This window comes from Acomys russatus, chromosome 30 (assembly GCF_903995435.1).
Source record: "Acomys russatus chromosome 30, mAcoRus1.1, whole genome shotgun sequence".
NCBI classification, from domain to species: Eukaryota; Metazoa; Chordata; class Mammalia; order Rodentia; family Muridae; genus Acomys; species Acomys russatus.
In genome coordinates this window covers 37,677,018-37,699,884 of record NC_067166.1, presented here as the reverse complement: position 1 = coordinate 37,699,884, position 22,867 = coordinate 37,677,018, and the positions used below count along the sequence as shown (strand labels likewise).

The window sequence follows — 22,867 nt, the reverse complement described above, 5'->3', positions numbered from 1 at the left end:
TTTAGTCTTCTATAGGTAATATAGTAATAGATACTGTATTCCTTCATTGATTGATTCATTCAGTTCAATAAGTGCTTATGGAAATCAGCTCTTTAAGTTCTAGATACCCTTAGTACTTGCGATGGACCAGTGAAGAAAATGTTGCATGCCACAGATAGGTCATACCTTGCTCTAGTTTGAAACATAGCTTCTTTCAGGAAAGTACAAAAGCTTAAATTTTAACATCATTTTGGCAATCAGTATGATTGTCCTTTAGGGAGTCAAAATTATACAGAATTTCTTATTCTGTAAAAACTGTATATTGAAGCTGGTTGTTATGGCACATGCCTTTAATCCTAGAACTTAGTGAGTCGATGCCAACAGATCTGTGTGAGTTCAAGGACAGCATGGTCTTCATATCAATTTCCAGGCCAGCTGAGGCTACAAAGTGAGACACTGTCTCAAAGTAAGAAAGCAAACAACCTGTATAAATTTGTTCTTCCTGAAATTTAAAGTGAACATGTATCACTTTATTCAGTTTCTAAAGAAGGACATTTAAAGAGTTTTAGGCTGTTAATACCATTCATATTTTCCTTTCCACTATAAAATCCTGGCTTGTTGGAAACCTTGAAACATTCTTTGAGGTCTAAACTTAGAGCACAAATCAGAATTGGTTATATTGATAGTGTTTTTTGGCGGGCTTTTAAAATTATCAATATAGAAAACGAAATTAGGAGAACTTTGCTTTATAAATTTGATAGTTCTCACTTTAAATATAATGTACAAATTAAATAAGTTTAGAGAGTGATTCATGATACATGAGACAAGAAATAAACATTGTGTTTGTTTTTGCGTAATAACTTTTCCCTTACTTTGTAAGCTTAAATAATGCTCTTTCATCGATGATTACTTTACATAATGTGGAAGTTAGTTTTCAATAACTATTCCTTTTCTCTTGAGTTCTCTTAAGTACAAATTAACAGTGAGAGTGTTTAAGAGAATGCTCAATTCTACTGAAAGAATATTGCCAAGCTGTGCTAATAAGCTAAGTTTTATTTACACAGTTTCAGTAGAGGGGCCCACCCCTATTTTTTAATGTGGCAGCATTTTGGGAAACATGTCGGTGTCACAATCATGTTCATGTTCTGCACAGTCACAGGGACATAAGCCTAGAATGTTCTCAACCACAGCATCTTCTGTGCCTGGAACATGTTAGAGGTGTGAATTAGATTAATAACTTCTCTGTAAAGTTTCATTTTAGTTCATTACATACATCTTATCTAAGAGAAGCATCACTATTTGTAGACTCACAAGTATTCCACAATGAACTGCTAAGTACTGAAAATTATTTTGTGTCGCCTCACTTGATCTGGGGATGGAAACTGAATTGTATTAGTACGGCCTTTGTGCTATCTTTTTAAAAGGCTTAGCTCAACTGCTTGCTAGTGTTTACAGATAAATAGCCTTGTTTATTATTTCCAAACTTTTTTGAGGTAGTGAGGAGAAACTATTTTACTCATATAGATATTTTGCTATATAAATCTACCATTAACTTACACAGAGCAAATTGTGTTTATCATGTTCACAGTCAGTTTTCCGTTTCACTGTGGTCAGTACTACCCAGGGAATTGTACACATCACATTCTTCCCATTTCATCATTAATATTTCCATATGCATTGCTGGTCTTCGTTGCTGTCTTTCCTTGTATACTCTGAATTTCACATATTTTTCAGTCAGATTGTACAATTGCTCAGTTAAAGTATATTCATAGCTCCCTTCATCTTTAGTCTCATAAAAATTCTCAAGTAGCATTATAGTATTTTTTTTTCTTTTTTGAAAATAATTATCCTTCTCGTTTTAAAGAGATTTTTCTTGAATTCCAAGGAACAATTTTCCATTGCTTAAAATGTTGGCTGTGTTACCCATGCATACCATATTGGAGCCAGGGGATTAAGAGTTCAGTTTTGTCCTGTATTTTGTGGTCAGCTTGAGGCCAGTCTAGCTACACATGACCCTAGCTCAGACAAAGAGAACAGACAAACAGAACACACTTGTACTGTTTGGGAGCTTGATCTAATAAAAAGGGCTTCTTTGTGAACATCACCTGTCGCTACACAATGAAGACAGTGGCTGCCTCTCTCCATAATCTACCAGCACTAAGTAGGTGTATAGGTAGGGATAGGGCCCCGTGAGCCTCTGTCCCCAGACACATGATTGACTGACATGGCCAGACTTGTGTAGGCTCAAAGGAGAACCTTAGCTGTTGTGGGATTCTGACTGTGATGGCTGTGTCATTCCTGGAAGATAGCCTTTTCTTCTACCTTTTGGCTTTTACATTTCTTCCATTTCCTCTTCTGCAATGTTCCCTGAAATGTAGCTAGAGTGGTGCAAATGCTGCATTTCGGACAGCCGTCAGCTGCCACTACTTCTCAAACCCAGGACAGCTATGAATTTATGCATGCACTGCCATTCATTGCAAAGAGAAGCTTCTCTGATTAAGGGTGAGGAGAGTATTTGAGAACATAAGTATTAGAAGGCAGTATGAGGCCATGCCAGTTTAGCCACACAATAGTTTTAAAAAAAATATCAAGCATGAATTTACTTCTGTGATGGAGATTCTAAATCCAAGCATAGACTGGTTGGTTATTCCAATAACAGTGGTACCACTGTTGCACCAGTAGGCACATCTTGCCTAGCAGGTTAGCACTGCAATTCATAGGGCTCATATGTGATTAAGATGGTTGATGCCATTTCATACCCAGGAGCTAGCATGGTGCCTTTCAGATTCTGAAAGCTAGCCAGCAGGGAAGAAGCTTCTAACTCAGTTCTTCCTTGACTGACCTATATTTTGTAACGAATGTTGTGTCATGTCTTCAGCAGTAGGGAATTATTAACTGGTTTAGTTGGTAATTAAAAGGAATAAATGGCAGAAGCATATATTGTTTCCAGGGTTTCTGAGGGCTTCCCTGACCAATGATTTACAAGGAGATATTTTATATCTGGCACCGGAAATTTTGTTTAATAACCTTGGGGTTTTGTGACCAGCATTATCTAGTCATGCAGAGCATCTCCCTTCCAGTTTTTTTTTTTTTTTAATCTTATACGTTTTTATACACCAATTAAAACTTCTGTATGGGTTTTCATATACTTTTCACTTTGTTTAATCGTTCCCACTATCCCATTATTTCCTGAGTCTTCCAGCCCACCCTTGCTTAAATATTTCTACCCCTGGGATTCTCCCTCTACTTTTGTATTCCTTATGTTTTATAATCCACTCCTCCTTTGAAGAATCACCTAGCCTAGTGACTCCATTCTTGTTTTCTTGCTTTTACAAGTACTCCAAGTTAAACACATAAATCTAAAAATTGAAAGCCAGGATCCCCACATGAGGGAGAACATGTGATATTGGTCTTTCTATGCCTGGATTATCCTTTATCCATACATACACAATGCACATGCAAGCACGTACACACGCATGAACGCACAAATGCACGCAGAGTATTTGTTGCCATTTGCTTTTAAAAAAAAGATTAATTTATTTATTATATATACAGTGTTCTGCCTACATGTAATGCCTCCATGACAAAAGATGGCGCTGGATCCATTATAGATGGTTTTGAGCACTCATGTGCTTGCTGGGAATTTAACTCATGACCTTTGGAAGAGCAGGCAGTGCGCTTAAGCTCTTAGCCATCTCTCCAGCCCATCATTTGCTTTCTTAATAATCACCATTCTGACTGACATAAGATGGAATTGATAGTAGTTTTTAATATCCATGTCCCTAATAGCTAATGATGTTTAACACAATTAAAAAATAATTATTTTTATGTCTTCTTTTGAGAACTTTTTATTTCAGTCTATAGCCCATTTTAGAATCTGATTATTTGTTATTAATATTTTGTGTATTCTACATATTAATGCTCTAAATTATTTAAATTCATTGTATCTAAAGAACATCATTGCCAATAGTATGATTCCATATTTCAAAGGTTTGCTCTTGATTTACTGAGTACCTAATCGATGCTAGGTTCTGTTCTAGACTGGGAAATTGCTGAATATAAATTATAAAACATTATTTTGTCTTAGACTATATTGTAGTGGATAGAGCAGAAGATGATTGAATACACACACACACCTACACACGTAACCACTCACACAGGCGTGCACATGCATGTACATCTGTCACAATCCATTTATCTATCTCTGGTTATGAATGAATACCCTGTGTTGGGTTGCCGTGTGTGTTAGGAAGGAGAATAAGACAGTGAGAGGGACTAGAAATGCATGGGGAGATGTTTGAGGTGTTAACTGTAGGCGAGGAACGCGCCACTGAAAAATAGTAGCTGCTTTCAAGCTTCTGTTCATACGGAACCAGTTGCTATTTGTGCTCTGTTTACACAAATAGCAGCCTCAGCTACCGAGACCAATATTGTTTTAAAAGTAGGTTTATTTTTCTATTCCTGTGTATTGTGAAGGAGTGGGAAAATTTAGAATTAAAATTTTTAGATTAAATTTTAGAGCATGTTTGTGTAGTTGTGTGCATGCTATTGTATGAACATATGTTGTGGCTCGAGTCAAGAGCTGGTGCAGTATGCAGCATGCAGACTGATCTTTTATGTGTTGGTTGTGGTGGAAGACGCATTACTAGCTTTCAGTTCTGGCATGAACCTGCTTGTATAAGGCTGCCATTCTGAGTACTGGCCTTTAGTGATGTACCACAGAGCTGGCTGTGCATAGGTAATTGGCCTTCATTATTATCTCTTCTATCTTTGAAATAGAAGTTATACATATTCAAAAGTACTACACATTTGTATGTGTATTAACCACACATTAATCCATAAGTAATCTATAAATAACTAATGCTTAAATAATTTGTTAGAATGTACAGGCTATTGTTGTATCTGTCTGTGTTCAACTTGTGAATACATTTTCAAAGGCCTCTTACGTGCAGCAGCTTGGGTTTGGAAGTTTAGAAAGTTTCATTTCTTTCCTTTTTCTTTTCTCCCCCCACCTCCCAGAGTTTCTGGTGTTCTGGCTAAGATATTTATGTAGCTATATATTCCAGTTTGGGTTTTCTATTTTCTAGTATAGGTACAATCTGCTTCAGTTATAGAATCATAGACTACATGCAGTGTAAACCTATAACTTAAATCTATCCAAATATTTCTTTCTTTATTGATGATTGTTAGAGTGTGCTATCTCAGCGGGATTGTGAGTAAATATGAGTGATAAAAACAGTCAGATACTATCTGGACCACAGGAAGCTTTTAAACATTAGTTATTCTGACCCTTTTCTGGTTTGTAAGTGTGATGGTTGGTACTCAGTCTTTTGTACATTATGCGCACCCAGTAAGCCTTGTTACCTTGTGGGTATGTTATTGGTCTGAAGGGAGCGAAAAAATAAAGAAAAAAGAGAAAAATATCATGCTTTTAAATTTAAGATGGTAATATAATACTAATTATACAATAACAATGTAGGGATATATATTTTAATTATTTTTATGTACTTTTATATTTAAATTACTGTCTTCTGTTGCTTGTTCACTTATTATGTAATTGCTAGATCTTACTATCTTTCCTTTATTTTAAAGTTTTTTTAAAAAGAAATAATTCTATAATAACCATTTAATAATTTGTAGTAGCCATTAGTTGTTTTCTCATTGTGTGTATCTTGATCAAAAAACATTTTATTTATTATTTAATTTTTTTTTTTTTTTGATTACAGGTAGATGCCACTGAAAGTGAACCAAAGAGTTTTATCTTTATGAGTGAGGATGCTTTGACAAATCCACAGAAACTGATGGTTTTAATTCATGGTAGTGGTGTTGTCAGGGCAGGTCAGTGGGCTAGAAGGCTTATTATTAATGAAGATCTGGACAGTGGCACACAGATACCTTTTATTAAGAGAGCTGTGGATGTAAGTGACATTTCCTTTGTTTGGGGGGCATCTTATAGTTCTGTTTTATTGCATATTATAATTTTATTATGTCTTTTTAGAGTATCTTCATAGCATAATCTTATTATTAAGTAATTACCTACCTTATTTACATGATGGTTATTATATTTCAATATTGAGGGAAAATATAGTGATTCTGATCATGTGAAGGTTTCAATGCATTTGAAATGAATATTTCTTTTTTTTTTCTTCTTAACAATATGGATTGAGTTTAATTATTATATCATATTTCTCAACAATGAAAATACTTCTGACAACAAAACAAATCAAAATATGATTGCACTGCAAACCTTGGCCTTCCTCCTTTAGTAAGTGTAGAAATAAATGGACGTGCTGAGACTACCTAATCGGCTGACTGAGGGAAAATACCACACGGACAATGTCTCTGCCTTTTCAAAAGTATTTTGAAGCCCACAGATAAAATGTTTTAAACTTAAGGCAAACATCAGATTGTAATATTTTTAACCATGTTGTTGTAATGTTCAGCTGTTGTTTTAAAGTCTTTTTAATTTATGCACTAAACAGCCAGTTTTCACAAAGTATGAGTTTCATGTATATATAACTAAAAATCTTCCTCAGAAAACGTGTCATCTTGTATAAAACAGTTAAGGTAGAAAACGTATTTTGAAATAGACATGTGTCCATCTTATTTCTAAAAATGACACTATATTTTACAATTAATATGGAGATACAATCGTGAATACACAGTTACAAAATAGAACAATACATATTTGAATGTGATCAGTATTCTGTTGCCCCTGGTATAATGTTAACATTTAAGCCAAATCCTAGAGAACACTTTTTTTAGGTTTTACAAATCCTCTAGATGCTGCATATTGATTTTCTATAGTTAAGTGTTTGTCCCCGTGTCTCATCTGTGGAGAGCCAGGAAACATCTAACTTTTGTTTCCTTGCTAACTCTAATTGTGATTTTAGAAAAAACTGTAGTAACTTATTATTCAGTTCAGAAATTAGAGCAATTAAGTATCTAGTTAATAAGGTGAAGTTCAGACTAAAATATCACAGGAGATAGTGTTTTTAAAACTGTGTCTTATTTTGCGTTAAAGATAGTGAACTATCTCTCCAATGCTTTGACTCGTGATTATAGCAATGTATGTATGTTTTCAAGAGAACATTTTTGCAAACTACATGCACAATTCAATAAATATTTGAGAATAATAGTAAAGAATTAGGAGCTTCCAGCGAATGAGTACTTGGTGAAGTGCTTCTTGTAATTTTATTGCCCCTGCTGCAGGTCGCCTGCTCTGTTCTAGAATATTTGTTGATATGCTTTTTGAGGTAGACGTGGATGTAGGAAACTGTCAAATGTCTTTGTATGAATGCACTATTGTTTTGCTTAACAGGGGCTGCAGTTTCTTAAATAACATTAGAATAGTAATTTTCCTTCTTACATGGGAATAATGTTTTGAGTATAACAATATTCTGCTTTGGTTTCTCTGCTTTTCTGAGCCATAGTAAGTCATGAGTCTTTGAAAAGAAGCAACCGATTTCTGAGTACATGGCATGGCTGCATCCTAGTTGTGGCTAGTACATTCTCTCAACCTTTTAAATGTGAGATCTAGTGTGTGAATCTCATAATGAATTTCTAAATGTATATGTTACTCTCAAATACAGATTGATTTTTTTTTTTTTTTTTTACTATGTGGTTTCACGTGTTACAGCTACGGCTCTGGGGTAAGTAGGGATGTATGGCATTTTAGGGGAGCAGGCAGAGGAAGACCCATTAGGAGGAGGTGCAGCGCATTCTTAGCTTTTTAACATGGTAGTTCTGGTTCTGTGTTTTGTGTTTTTGTTTTTATTGTTATTTCTGAAGTTTCACTTTAAGAAAGGTTTCCATGGTGTAGTAAACGTTAGCCGTTGTTATTATTAGGATTTTTCATCTTGTTGTGGGAGTCAATTTTAATATTTTACATGAAAGCCACCATCATCTCTATGCAGTGTAAATTCTTACTAGATTATTAATACATGATTGGAATTTCTAAATTATGTCCATATCTACATGTTGTAGCCCTCTTGAAGGGGAAGCCATTTTATGAAAAATATTATGAGCTGGGTTATGATGCGTGCATGGCTTTAATCCCAGCACTTGAGAGGCAGATGCAGGTGGATCTCTGACGTAGAGGCCAGCCTGGTCTACAGAGCAAATGCCAGAACTGCCAGAGCTGCACAGAGACACCTTGTATCAAAAAAAAAAAAAAAAACAAAACAAAAAACCTTTAAAATAAAAAAAAGAAGAAGAAAGCGAAAAAGAAAAAAAAAAAATTATGTTTTAATGTGGCTTTGCTTCACTGTGGTTAATGTGGGGGTATGAGGTTTGTAACTTAAAATTTCTCCAGAATTTTCTAGATTACATAGAACATGATCATAAAGTGATAGATGTTCTATCCCTTGCGTTTAGAACTTAATCATAAAGTATGTATTATGATTTCACTAGCGAGGAATGGTACCTATCACATACTTTCCTGTAAGTGCTTCTGAGGTTTCTGGGGTGGTGGCTGCAGTGATAGCGTTCACTGTGCACCTCAGAGCTCAGGTAAGAACATTCATCATGTATCGTCACATCTATAACTCAATGTCTGTATAATGTGAGTTTCTAAATTTGCTGTTCTTGGAACCTCCCCCTCCCCCTTTTAAGTGTTTCTGTCTATATTTGTAAAGGGGGGCAAGTAAAGTAGATGACACTTAAATTATTTCAATACTAATAGATTTAAGACAAGTGTGTGCAGTTTAAGGACACGCCCCACTAACTTCTTCCTTGTCCCAGCTTTGCCCTGTGGTAGGTTTTGTGATGAGCTGGGTGCAGGGCTCTCCAGAGGTTGAGATGGGGAAATATTAGTTCAAGACTAGCCCGGGCTGCAGAGTAGGCCTTGTTTCAGAAAATCACCAAAACTAAACAAATAATATATTTTTGGGGAAACATTTTCAGGCACTGGTTTTCAACCTCTCTAATGCTGTGGCCCTGTAATATAGTTCCTTATGTTGTGGTGACCACCCCCAAGCATAATATTTTCATTGCTACTTCATACCTGTAATTTTGATTCTGTTATAATGGAAATGTTTTCCAATTGTCTTAGATGGACACCATGAAAAGGTCAGTCACACCCACAGGTTGAGAATCACAGCTTTAGGAGATTTTTATTGATATGTAAAGTAAAAAATTTAATTAAAAAAATTTTTTTTAGAATCTTGTTAAAACTTGTTTCTTTGTTGCAACCCTCTGCTTTTTCATCAGAAGGTCTGATTGGACCTGAGAAGTCTTATGATAGGCAGGATGTATGCTGGTTGGACACCGAGATCACAAATAATTATCTCCTTCTATTAGCAAACTATAGTCGTGCTCAAGTCACTTATAAAAATACTGTGGTGTCCCTGTCCAACCTACAGACTTCCTTTTCCGCACTCTAAACAATGAACCTCTGTGGCCATCCTTTCTGATTCCCACTGTGCGCTTGTAGGAGACACCTCTATTGTTTTCATTGTCCTGCCCTTGGGGTTCTGGAACAGCGCTTACTTTACCCTTAACTGTTCTCTAGAATTTGTATTTGGTTTTGTTTTTTGTCACATTTTGGAATGGAAGCTTTTTTATTTGTTATGAAGATATTTTTGCTTAGTCACCTGATTTCAACTCTGTTTATTTCTCTTTATTTTCTGTGTGCTCATGGCTGATAATGGCGGACTACCTTTATATTGAGCTGTGGAGGGACAAAGCTCTTATTTTTTGAACTTCTGGCTACAGAGGGGGTTTTGATTTTGGTAGAACTGTAATAATGCCATTCAAAATTTTTTAGTTGGGCCTACCTTTACTTTCCAAGGTTAAGTGGCACTCAATTTCTTAGTTGTTTTGGTTTTCTGTGAGTAGCTGAGATACTTCTCACTTCTTATGTACTGTCTACTGGGGCAGCTTGCTACCTCTGAATTTCTAACGTATGACCAAGCTGGCAGTCACTGTTCCATTCCGTCTTCACAGATTTATTCGCAGCCATATTGTCTACTCTATCCTTTTTGCTTTGTCTTATGGGTGAATAGTAACCCTCCTTCCTCTCCCCACCCCCACTGTATTTTAAGTATGATTTCTGGCCAAAGCATATATAAAGTACTTTTTGTTGAGAAAATAAATACTTTTTTCATAAAATATATTGTGACTATGGTTCCCCTCAACTCCTTCCAGCTCCTCCCCACCTCTCCACTCACCCAACTCCATACCTTTTATTTTTTTGTCTTTAAAAAATAAATAGGGAAATAAAACAAACAAACCATAATTTTTAGAAGTGCAAGAAACACATACCCAGACAAACAAAGCCCATAAAAACAGAAAACTGGAAGCTATCACATATATAAAAAGCCAGTAAGGGGTGGCAGCGGGCGGGGAGGGGGAACGAGCCCAAACAAATCAATATGTGTCAAAAGTAAAAATGCCATTCAGTTCATTTTATGTTGGCTGTCTGCTGCCCTTAAGTGTGGTTTGTATTTTAGTTGCTGTGGAGAAAGCTATTTTTTTCTTGCCTACCAATTATCAGTTGAAGATCATTTTGTGATTTCGGAAGGGAGCTTGTGTTAACTTTGTAATTGTTCCAGTTACAGGTAATTACTTTATAATTTGTATAATTTTGAGCAGATGATGTTAATATTTTTCAGCAAATCTTTTATGAACTTCAGTGGGTGATTTCGTTCTGTAGCAATAGTCACACTAGAACAATTTGGAATTTTCTCTCATAAGTTTCTATCATAATGGGGTCACATTAAAGAAAACACAATTGCTACTTGACTCTGACATGAATTACATCCTTGGCAAGTCGAGTTAGAGGTGTTTGTGAAATATTTGTTTCACTTTTTTTAAGCTTGAAATTTTCTATTGTAGCTATTGATTTTTAGATCAATTCTTATTTCAATTTGATTTCTCCCTCTTTTGGACAAAAACATTTATAAAACATATAGGCTACCTGAACCTGATTAGAATTTTATTATACAAGTGTTTATGGAATTATTATAGATGTCTGTCTACAGTAGGGTATCCTCTACACACACACATGCACACACACACCAATAACTGGGGCACTAGTTTTTTGGTAATGATATACTACCCTCAATTATGAGTCTTATCACTAAATAGTCTAATGTTTTGAGTTTTAAAAATTATAAGACAAACATGGCCATAGAGCTTTTAATAGGATTATAGAAGGTAACTATAGTTAGTATTAAGTAATAGTATTTTTTTAAACATAAGATTATTAGATAACAAGATTTTGGGTGATAAATTGATAATGCTAAACCTCAATTTTGTTGTGAATCTAAGCTCAAGTAACATCTCGACATGGAAGTTTATTGTTTCCCTAAATTTAATGTCCATGCCACCTTGTGACTCTGTATTCTTCCTGTCGTGATTTACACTAGAGCAGTGTGCATTGCACAGCTGCTCACGGCCACAGCTAGGAGTAACACAGAACTAACCACCCAAAGTGTGCCAGCAGAGGACTGTTTGAGTAAATGACCCTATACTTATATCATGAAAGACTGTGGTTTTTAAAGAGAACATATGCATGCATATGAGTGTCTTATCTGTGTGAAATGGCATAGAGTTAGTAAATGAAAACTCAAGAATGACATTAGATAACCAATTGGTGTGCTGTTACCCAGAGAAGACTACTTTTCCCACTCTCAGCATTTCTTAGTTGCCTCTAGTTCTTCATCTAGATTGAGACCTTCTGAGCATCCCCCCTTCTACACTAGCATGTCTTTTGGCATCATGTTGTGCAAGTCATGTGTGGCCAGCCATGGTGGTGAGACTTTATAGGTGTAGAATCTGACATTTCTAAGAGATAAAATCTCACAGTAAACTTCCTCTTCCTTTGGCTCTTACAAACCTTCCACTCCCTCTTCTGTAGTGATCCCTAAGTCTTAGGTGTAGGGGCTGTGTTGGGCATGTATCAGTTGGGACTGGGCTCCACTCTTCTGTATTACATGGACTATAAAGAGGAAGTGAAAAAAATCAGGGTGAGCATTCCAGTTAGATACGGGAAAGGGAGGTATAGAAGTAAGAAAAGTGATGAAAATAACAGCAAGGGTGTCTGATAAAGTCATAAGAAAGTATACTATAAACTCTCTACTTAGTACTTATAATGTTTATAAGTTAATGTATAAATATACATATATACTTGAATGAAGTTTTCTAATTTGAGCTGATGATGCTTCCTGCAAGAGCCAAAACCCCACAGCAGGTGTGACATACCTCTTTTGAGTTGTTGGGCAATGCTATTCAAGGTAAATCTCTGTTACCAACGACACTATGCACTTCAGAAACAGGGCCAAGAGGTCCCTGAGCTAGAACTGAACTGAAGTCCTTGTCCCTGAGGACTAGCTCTTCAAAATGATCTTTGCAAGCTTCCAAAGAACAGAAGCGCCTAGCCTGTACACCTATAAATCACACACACAAAACAACAACAAACAGCACAGCACAGTAATCTTAATGGTGCATTACTGGCAAATGTACTTTGGCAGTAACCAACAGCTTTCTTATTGGACTCAGGACCTGCTGAAAAAGACAGGGAAACCGTGCTTGGTACTAGAACATAGCCAACTTCCCAAGGCTAGTGACATCCTGGTTCATTGAGGAGAACCTCCAACTACCTCTGACTAAATCAACATAAGACCTGACTACTTTCTAAATATTTACCTTTATTCTCATTCTCATCAAGGAAACTTAAAAAAAAAAAAAAAAAAAAAAAAGCTTTACATATAGGCACACAGTGTTCTGCCTGCATATATTTCTGCACACCAGAAGAGGGCACCAGATCTCATTATAGATTGTTATGAGCCACCATGTCGTTTCTGGGAATTGAACTCAGGACCTTTGGAGGGGCAGGGAGTGTTCTTAATCTCTGAGCCATCTCTCCAGCTCAAGGAAACGTTTTAAAAACCAACTAGTAGAGACCATTAAAACCACAACTGAAAAAAATATATTTCATATTTTATATAAAAATATATATTAAGTAAACTTCTTCTTTAAATACTTATTTTCTCACTTTGCAAGAGAATTAGGCCATTGAAGTTGACCTATTAAAAATTTAAAACAATTAAAGCCTTCCCCATCCCCCACCCCCACCCCTCTAATTGATTATGGAACTATTAAACTACAAGTCACTTTTATGATGCTGGGTATAATTTCAGAAAAAGCAGTGGTTTGTGTTATGACTTGAACATGAAATCTTCCTCATAGCCTCATCCATCTTAACATTTGGGACCTATCTTTTGGTGTTGTTTTGGTAGGCTACAGATCCTCTAGTGTCAGATCCATGGCTTGGTTGTTAATCATAATGGACTGGCTTTGGCCTTGCTTCTGGTCCAGGTTCTATGTGTTCTCTTCACCAAAATGTAGACAAATTGTGCAAGCTGGAGCCTGCAGAGATGGCTCAGCAGTTAAGAGCATGTGCTGTACTTGGAGAAGTTTGAGTTTGATTCTCAGCATCTTTATTGGGGTAGTTCACAGCTGAATGTCACTACAGTTTTAGAATGTGTGGCGCCCCCTCTGGCCTCCTTGGACACATGCACTCATGTTCATATATGCAGTCACAAACAAACACATATGTCCTGGCCCGCAGTACAAATCGAACCAGGGTTCACCTGAAAGAGAGTGCAGATTGAAAGTGGGACAGACGCAAGAAATATTGAGTCAAGTCTGGAAATTTCCAATCAAGACTCTCTTTAATGCAGGTGAGTAGACTTTATATAGCAAGGTCACCACAAGATCTATTGTATTCTCACTTCCCCCAACCCCAGGCAAGAATACAACCCTCTGAATAGCTCCCTGTAAGAACTTCCTTAATCCTCTGGGTAGCTCCCTGTAAGGAGTTCCCTATTTCTCTGGTTAGCTCCCTGTAAGAACATTCCTATTTCTCTGGGTAGATAATCCAAAGATAGCCTAAAATACAAGATCTCCTTCAGCAAGGGTCAACAATTTGAAGGGCACAGCATGCAGCCTAAGCACGGGATTTCTAACATGGCTGAATTTAGCATGGCTCCCTACACACATACACATAACCCAAAATTTTAGAAAATCTTAAATATAAAAAATTAAGAGAATAGTTCCAGATGCCCTGCGTTTCTTATCATCAGTACTATATTCTATGAAACTATGAGTCAAAAATAATAGTCTTCACCTTTGTATCATCAGAGGTTCTGCCATCATGACATGTAATAGAAAAGAGTTACCTACTTGAGCTTGTTCTACTGTGTAGGAACTGAAGATTGGGTAGAATGGTCAGATGAATTACACAGTTAAACAAATGTGACTTCAGCATAAGTTGCCTGTCGTTTCAGACTCTCACTATTTCATCAGGTACAGCTTCCAGTTTTACTTCTTAGCAGTTATTTTCATTGTCTTTATTGTAGTTGTAGCTATTTAATACAGCTGCTCATAAGAATGTTTTGTTATCACCTCGGTAGTATAAAGCACAATTTTTAAGTCATTTATAATTTTATGGAAAGATTAATGGGAAATTTTAAATCTCTATTGTAATGGGAGATCTTGCAGGGTATCTGTGCTTTTTTTTAGTAGTTAGTGGCCAGTATTGACCTTGGAAATAATAAGATAGTACTCTCCTTTGAGACTTCTGGGCTTGTGATGCCTAGTTAAAAAAAAGAAGAAGGAGGAGGAAGAGGAGGAGGAGGAGGAGGAGGAGAAATCCCAAGGTCAATTTTATTCCCAGTTCAGCTCAACTAAGTCCTTTTTCTGTCTCATCATAATCTGCTGATTGGTGAAGCCAAGCTGAGGCTGCTGGAGTATGTGACAGTGTAATGTTTCCTAGTAATACATGCCAGGTCTTCTGTGGAGATCCTCCAATAAACATGTTCATATCTAGTTTAAGGCTGTATGCGAAGTGATTTGTAACTGCTGACTGACATTCTGAAGAGAATTAAAGTTCTTATAACAATATTTTACGCTTCCTTTGGCATGAAACAGCCAAAGCATTTAAGCAACTTGTTTCCTTTATACAGCTCATGTTTCTGGTGCTGACACAATTTTTTGCACTATTCTTTCTTGCATACAGATTTTTTCATCATAAAGGTTATAGGCAAATAGCCAGCTGTCACATTCCTGAGGTCCGATCCAGCCCCATAGATGAAATGCAGTGTTTTGGCTACATATTGCTTACCAGATTGCCAAGCAGATGTTCTAGGCTATAATTCAAGAAAGTGAGACCTCTTGAAGCATTCCCTGAGAGTCACTTTTGACATCTCTGAATCATTTATTTAAAGGTAATTAGTCCTAGTAAAAGTGAAAATATATAGAATATGAAAAGAATATTGCTTTATAGTGTGTAGGAGTTGTTGCATGATTCAAAACTTGATTTTGTGTGTTTCCAGTGGTAAAAACATTTTAACATATGAAAGCATTGTAGTTAAGCTCTTTTCATTGAAAAACATGGGGACTGTTAGAAAAATAGTATTTTGAAAAGCAGCATTATGAAAACGGCAATAACAAACAAACAACAAGAACAGCCTACTTTTTTATACACTAGATAGACCACCGTTTGCATAAAAGAACTTTCATTGTTTAGAATTTGAAACTTTTATGAAATACAGCTAATGGGGTGGGTTCTATTAGATACATCTCTCACTAATGTATTAGCGTAGATAAAGATTTAAACTAGATATTTAACTCATCACCTAAAAGTAGGAACATTTATAAGAATTATGTATGATATATTCATATTTTGGTTTCCACTCTAGAGATTTTAAAGGAGCCACAGAGGTATTGGTTGTGTTGCTTTATTTCACTGATACTCATTATGGTTTGCAAAAGTGTACTTCCAAATGTGTACAATCTAGTATTTTGTTATAAGGAAAATTCTTTTGCCAATGTATTTAAGGAAGGTAAGAGCAAAACTAGAAATAAATGTCTAAATCTCATTTCTATTTGCTGCTGAATGAATTTGAATATAAAGGTAGTGAGGTTTCGTTGGACATTTTGTGTGCTCTTAAAAGTCACCTCAAGCACAATCTCAATATGAAAGGTCAAATTCTCTCTGCTTTCTGTTCAAACTGAGCATTTTCTTGCTAATATTTGGATGAATAGCTCTGCAGTATCATTGATACACTCTGGGGAACCAACCAAAGGTGTAAATTTCCAGAAGCCACCATGGTTTCTAAGCTTAAATGGCTGTATTTTTTAATTGTTCACAATTCCCAACTTCTCTTGAATTAAAAGAGCTGCTTTCCAGTAAAAAACAAAACAAAACAAAACAAAACAAACAAACAAAAAAACCCAAAGGTTTTTAATGTATGAAAAAACCAGAGGATCGGCAATCTGTTTTCTGAATGAAACTGCAGAACTACTTTGTCTACAGAGAACTTAAGAATTTATGCAGAGAATGTCTTATTTGGATGAGTGGTAGTTGGTCATTAGTCATCCTGTTCCGCTCTTCTTTCCTCACCTTTGCAGTCTAAACTCCTTCCTTACATATCTTCACTCACAAATTAGCAAGTCTTCAACCAAAATATCAGATTGCTGCTTGTCAATTTTAAATTATGCATTTATATTTTAACACCTTAAATTACATGAGGCTGTTTTTCTCTCTCACCAAATTTTGAAAAGAATTAAAGGAGAAGGTGGAGATCAGTGTAGCTAATAAATAATTTGTAACTAATAAATAATGAATGAGTGTGTTTCTTATCAGTTGAGCTGCCTTATGTATCACCTTAGAGTCAGGCAGACTCACCTGCAGCCCTCCCCATGAGAGTCTGACTGTACTAAAGAACAGAAAAGGATGTGTACTTTGTATGTGTACCTGGCTTCCAAGAATTCAGTAAGTGGACAGTGATAAGCTACAGATGATGTTTCCTGACTGACCAATAGCAGCTCGATGCTGGCGACCAAAGGACAAGGATGAGGAGGGACTGGATAGTTATTAGGCTTCATGAGACCAGCTGTTTTGCCTTATCTTTCTTCTTTTTATACTTTTATTTACTGAAAACATTTAGCTTTGTGCTCTTTTCAAAAGCAATTTATAGATTTAGTGTGACTCCAATCAAAATCCCCAATGCATTCTTCACATAAATAGAAAAATAAAAACAAACAAAAACAAAACAACAACAACAATAAAACCTAACCTCCTAAAATTCCTGTGGGACCACAAAAGAAGAGCCTAAGCAATTTTGAGCGACAATAACAATGCCACAGGGTTACCTGCCATACCAGGCTTCAAGCAATAATAGTACAGAGTTGTGGTGAATGAAACATTATGAGACTGGCATAGAAACAGATGCACAGACCAATAGAACAAAATAGAAGACCTGACTGAGAGTTTTGTCTTTGTCTGTTGCTGTAATAAAATGCCCTACAAAAGCAACTTAAAGGAGGAAAGGGCTTATTCTGCCTCATGGTTCCAGGTTACAAATCTAACGTTGCAGGTAAATCAGAGGAAGTTAGGACAGTTGGTCACATTATGTCCATAGTCAGTCGAGAACGAGGAGTGCATATATGCGAATGTTCAGCTCTTATTTTTCCAGTTTTATACAGTCCAGGATTCTCTACCTAGGGTACGGTGCCACCCACAGTTTGGGATATGGGAGTTCTTACCAGCTCAATTAATGTAATCAAAATACTCTCACAGACAGGCCCCAAAGCTCATCTGCCTGGTACTCTAGATGTTTTCCAGTTGGTAGTTAACATACCCCATCACACTTCACCCACATTGGGTGCATGCAAATCTTTCCACGCCTGTATTGCTTACTTACTATTTTGATTCTCCTGTTTCTTTGTCTCCTATCTCAGTGTCTTCCTCTGCTAAGCGAAAACATTTGTTGGTATTGTATGTGGGTAAGTATAGTCAATGTTTAGTTCATGAAATTCCCCCACCACTTAGTAGTGTTCAAGCTTCCTCATTAATTACAAGTCAGTACTTTCTGCCATGACCTATACCCCAATTTTCATTAAGAAAGTTAGCAATGAGAAAGTGCCAGATAGATTTCCAAAATGGTTGTACAAGTTTGCATTCCTCCCAACAATGGAAGAGTGCTCCCCTTTCTCCACATCCTCACCAGCATGTGCCATCACTTGAGTTTTCAACCCTAGTCATTCTGATAGGCGTAAGGTGGAATCTCGGAGTTGTTTTTGATTTGCATTTCTCTGGTGACTAAGGACATTGAACATTTCTTTGTTTCTTAGCCATTTGATATTCCTCTGTTGAGAATTCTGTTGAGCTTTGTACCCCATTTTTAAATTGGATTATTTGGTTTGGTGGTGTTTAATTTCTTGAGTTCTTTATATATTTTGGATATTAGCCTTTTGTTGGATGTAAGGTTGGTGAAGATTCTTCCCCAGTCAGTAGGCTGTTGTTTTGTTCTGTTGACAGTGTCCTTTGCCTTATAGAAGCTTTTCAGTTTCATGAGCAGTAGTGCTACCTCAGGACCTAGCTATACTACACCTGGGCATATACCCTAAAAATGTTCCACCATACAACAAGGGCGTATGCTCAACTATGTTGTTAGCAGCTTTATTCATATTAGCTAGAATCTGGAAACAACCTAGATGCCCTTCAACCAAAGAATGTATGAAGAAACTTTGGCATAGTTACACAATGGATTGCTATTCAGCTATCAAACACAAGGAAATCTTGAAATTTATAGGCAAATGGATGGAACTAGAAAAGATCATCCTGAGCAAGGTAACCCAGACCCAGAAAGACACAAATGGTATATATTCACTTATAAGTGGATATTAGCCCAACGTGGATGTCCTCTGAGAGATGCCACCCAGCAGGGAATCAGGATACATGCTGGGACGAGGAGCTGGACTCTGGATGGAGCACTGAGAGTTGTATGGAAGAGTAGGGTATAGAAGAACCCAGAGAGTTCAGGAGCCCCACAGGGTGACCATCACTGTTGGTGGATCTGGACCCAGAGGGGCCTGCCCAAATTGATGCACCAACCAAGGACAATGTATGCAGAGAACCAGGCCCCCTGTTCAGATGTAGCTGATGGACAGCTCATTCTCCACATGTATGGGAAGTGGGGAGAAAGGGACCACCTCTTACATGAACTCTGGTGCCTGCAATTTGATCATGGCCCCTTGGCAGGGCGGCTTTGGGGACACACAGAAGGGGATGCAGGCTACCCTGACCTAAAGAGATCTGATAGACTGTGATCAAAGGGTGGGGGAGGAGCCCCCCTCCATTCAGAGGTCTAGGGGAGGAGAATAGGACTGAGGAGGGAGGGAGGGTGGGAACTGGATGATAAGAGAAAAGGGATAACAATTGGGATGGAATGTAATAAAATATAAATTAAAAAAGAAAGAAAGCAGTGTTCTACGCAGGTATTAGTTCAATGTCATGTCTCAAGAGGCCTCAAGCAGCAGCACTCCAACTTGGATGTGAGCGCTTGGGTTTGCTCATGTGTTTCTTCTTGAGCCGTCTCAGTGTATCAGGACAGTCTTGTATAAAGTGTTCCTCTTTTCAAGTAGTCATGCCTTTCTAAACTTCCTAAAAACTAAAAATATATGATCCTAAGGAGATTTTTCTCTTCTCAAACACCACACTATACTAACAAAATATTTTTAAATTGTCCATCTTTTCTACAAACTTAATAGTAACCATAATGAAATAAATCATTTTGGTGTCATTATGAGTAAGAAAAGCTATTTATATAGATAGTTACCAATGCATTACTGAATATTTAAATTTTTGTATACATATTAAAAGATTCTTTCTATCCTAAGTTCAGCTACTTCCTTCTTGTCCAATTATATCTGCAATTACATTTGTTCTCAATTTAAATAAATTTGTATATTCAACATGGTTGCGTCTTCTTGCTTTCTTCGTTGTCTGCTAATCTTTACTAAACTATTTGGAGAACTCCTGAAAATATTGCTAACTGATACCTCCAGTAACTGAGATGTGTTTGTATAATTGAATATTTCTCAGAAGTTTATAGTGTACAGCAGAGGTTGGGAATCATTGCTCACAGTTGGAGTTACAACTTAGACTAATATTACTGGGAAACAGTAGGAAAAGTAATACAGTCAGGGCATCGTATTTAAAACAGCCCAGATAATGACACTGTATAATCAATGTTGAGAATAATAAGCCAGCAAGGGTTCCAGAGAAGTTAGGAAAGAAAAATTCTTGAGTGTTTTAATACTTGTGGAAGAAGCACGCCGATCCTATAGACATGAAATTAAGTAAGGTACTTAAGGATGGCACTCTGATACTTTTTTTTTTTTTTTTACATACATGAATGACTTGATTTATAGGTCAAACTTGGCTTAAAATAATAAGCTTTTCTGGGTTTTGTGTATTTTTTGTTTCCTATTACACTTAAAAAAAAAAAAAGTAATTTCATTACTCTCCCTTTCCTGCTTTCTTTTTAATTCAGTGGTTCTTAATCTGTGGTCACAACTGTCCTTTGGAAGTTGAACTGCTCTTTCACAATGATCACCTAAGGATATCAGAAAACATAGGTGTTTACATTACAACTCATAACAATAACTAAATACTGTTATGAAGTAGCAATGAAATAATTTTATGGTTGTTGTTACCACAATATGAGAAACCATACTGAAGGGTCACAGCATTAGGAAGGTTGAGAACCACTGCTCTAATTCCTCCCATGTTTTACTTCCCTGCCCTCCATCTCTAATGGATGGCCTGTTTTTATTAATGCATATATTATTATATGTATTAATACATATGTAGACTAATTATATATATTGTTAATATATGAATATAATCTGCTGAGTTGGTTTAGTGTGGTTTGTGTGTATGTGATTTCAGGAATTAAAACTTTGAATTGGAGAGCCAGTTGGTGATTCTTCTCTTCACAATCATAGGTTGCCTACAGTTCTTTGGAAATGTGTACCTGTGAGATTTCCCCTTTGATGTTAACATATCTTTGAAGAAAAAGATTGAGAAAGAAATAATAGAATAGAAATACTTCTCATTTTCATGGTTAGTAGAATTAGTATCTTGATAATGAACATCCTACTAAGAGCAAGTGATAGATTTAATGCAATCCTCAACAAAATACCCAAAATATTCTTCACAGAAATAGAAAAAAACCATTCTTTGGAGCCAGAAAATATCTCAGCTAGCCAAAGCAATCTTAAGAAAAAAAACAACACTAGAAGGATTACTGTTCCTGCTTTAAGACATATAATATAGTTATAATGATCAAAACAGAATGGAACTGGTAGAAAAATAGCCATGTAGACCAGTGGAAGAAAATAGAAGACCCAAACTTGTTACTATAGCCATCTTATGATTGACAAAGATGCCAAAGGATATACTGGTGAAAACAGCATTTTCAGTAAATTGTGCTAGAAAAATTGGATATCCACATGCAGAAGAATGGAGTTAGACTCCTATCACCTTGATTTTTTTAAATAGTAATTTAGTACAGAAAAAAACACTTGTGTCACCAGTGACAAAGGTAGAAGTTTCCTTTGATTGTATGCAATAATAAATTCACTTTATGATTGGTTCATTTATAGGAGCAGAAGTTCAAAACAGGGGCTTAAGAATGAAGTAGTTTAAGGTGGTATGATTTTGGGGACAGATTGGAGACAGTTGAACATAAATGAGACTGCAGAGAATATATTGAAAAAGGACGAAGGCTCAATCTTGAAAGGGTCAATGGAAAAATGGGACAAGGAAAGAGATGATGAATATTAGAAGAGCCAGTGTACTATAATCAGCCATATCTAGTGAATGAATAAATGAAGCAATAATGAGAAATGAATGTATACTTTCATTCATTCATTCTTTATTTGTTCATTTACTGAGAAACAGAGTCTCTTAAACCTACAAGAAAAGAAATAGACTTGCCTGACTTCTAGTTTTTCCTTTTGTTTTCCAATATTTATGGGAATTATGACAAAGATCTTCATTTGTGTGAGTCTACTTTCCTACTCATGGGATAATGCCTCTGTATTCCATTATTCAGAAGATTTAATGAGATGAAAATTCCAAGCCATACTGCACTGTAGCAATTGGATGCAATATTCTACTGGAGAAGTCAGCAGAGTCTGAAATTTGGGGTTGACAAACTCAATTTTGAATGCTGGTCATAGCGACAGTGACTATATGAGAACATTATGAAACATCTCTGTGCTATATGAGAGAGTAATATTAGTACTTTTTTTTGGTTTACAAGAAATGTTTGAAATGATGTAAGAATGGAAAATATACATTGGGTAGTCTGTTCTTTTTCTGTTTTCCACTATGAATGCTGTTATCTAAGAGCTGTGGATTTATTTTGCTTTGTGAAATTTCATTTGCTCTTCCTGTATAAACTTGTTACTACTTGTATTTGTCTTAAAAGAGCTTTGTCATGAATATTTTAATAGTGAATGCTTTTTTTTTTTTTTGAATGAGCATTTCTCTAGAATTTTCTCAGAAAGGCAATGCAAAGTATGTGTTGTATGGAAAGTGTTCACTAGTTTGCTCTTGGTAACTTTGCTAGGAAATTATATCAGTTAAGAGATCCTGGGTACAAATAATTTATCAGCTATCTGATATTTAGATCTCAGAGAACCAAGGTGAAGGTTTTTAGAATTACACCCTGTTGAAACAACATGTGACTATTGTGACTAATTTAGTGTGAGTTTCTCCTTTGGCTCTGCACCACACTTGAGGTAGGTCATATGTTTTTGAATCATAAATATCATCAGTTGAGAATATTACTTAAATCACCCATTTAACCTTTGTTTTTTTTTCCATTTAACCTTTGTAAAACATAGGTTACATCTAGTTATTAGTCACAGTTATGATATGTTATAAATACGTATTTTATTCTTTACCTAGGTTTAAATGTATAATTGGTAAGAGCAATTTTGCTTTTTATTTGCAATATAAATGAATGCCAAAATTTATATAAATAGTAATTGTTAGTTTATATTTCTACTTTAGTTGTTGCTATAA

At 36.1% G+C, this 22,867-nt stretch overlaps 1 protein-coding gene and 1 non-coding gene across 5 annotated transcripts in view; both read left to right on the top strand.

The window, feature by feature from the left end:
- Fam172a (family with sequence similarity 172 member A) overlaps positions 1–22,867 on the top strand; it is a 381,713-nt gene that overhangs the window by 94,072 nt on the left and 264,774 nt on the right. For 3 of the 4 annotated variants that reach the window (XM_051172349.1, XM_051172351.1, XM_051172348.1), the window contains one exon: positions 5,706–5,897. The exons of the other annotated variant lie outside the window; for it this stretch is intronic. In XM_051172349.1, the coding sequence (XP_051028306.1) occupies positions 5,706–5,897 (192 nt within the window). The remainder of the gene's footprint in view (positions 1–5,705; positions 5,898–22,867) is intronic. 4 annotated transcript variants of the gene reach the window in all.
- Positions 5,267–5,369, top strand: LOC127212550 (small nucleolar RNA U13). Its single transcript, XR_007833584.1, has one exon. It is a non-coding gene; the product is annotated as a small nucleolar RNA U13 (small nucleolar RNA).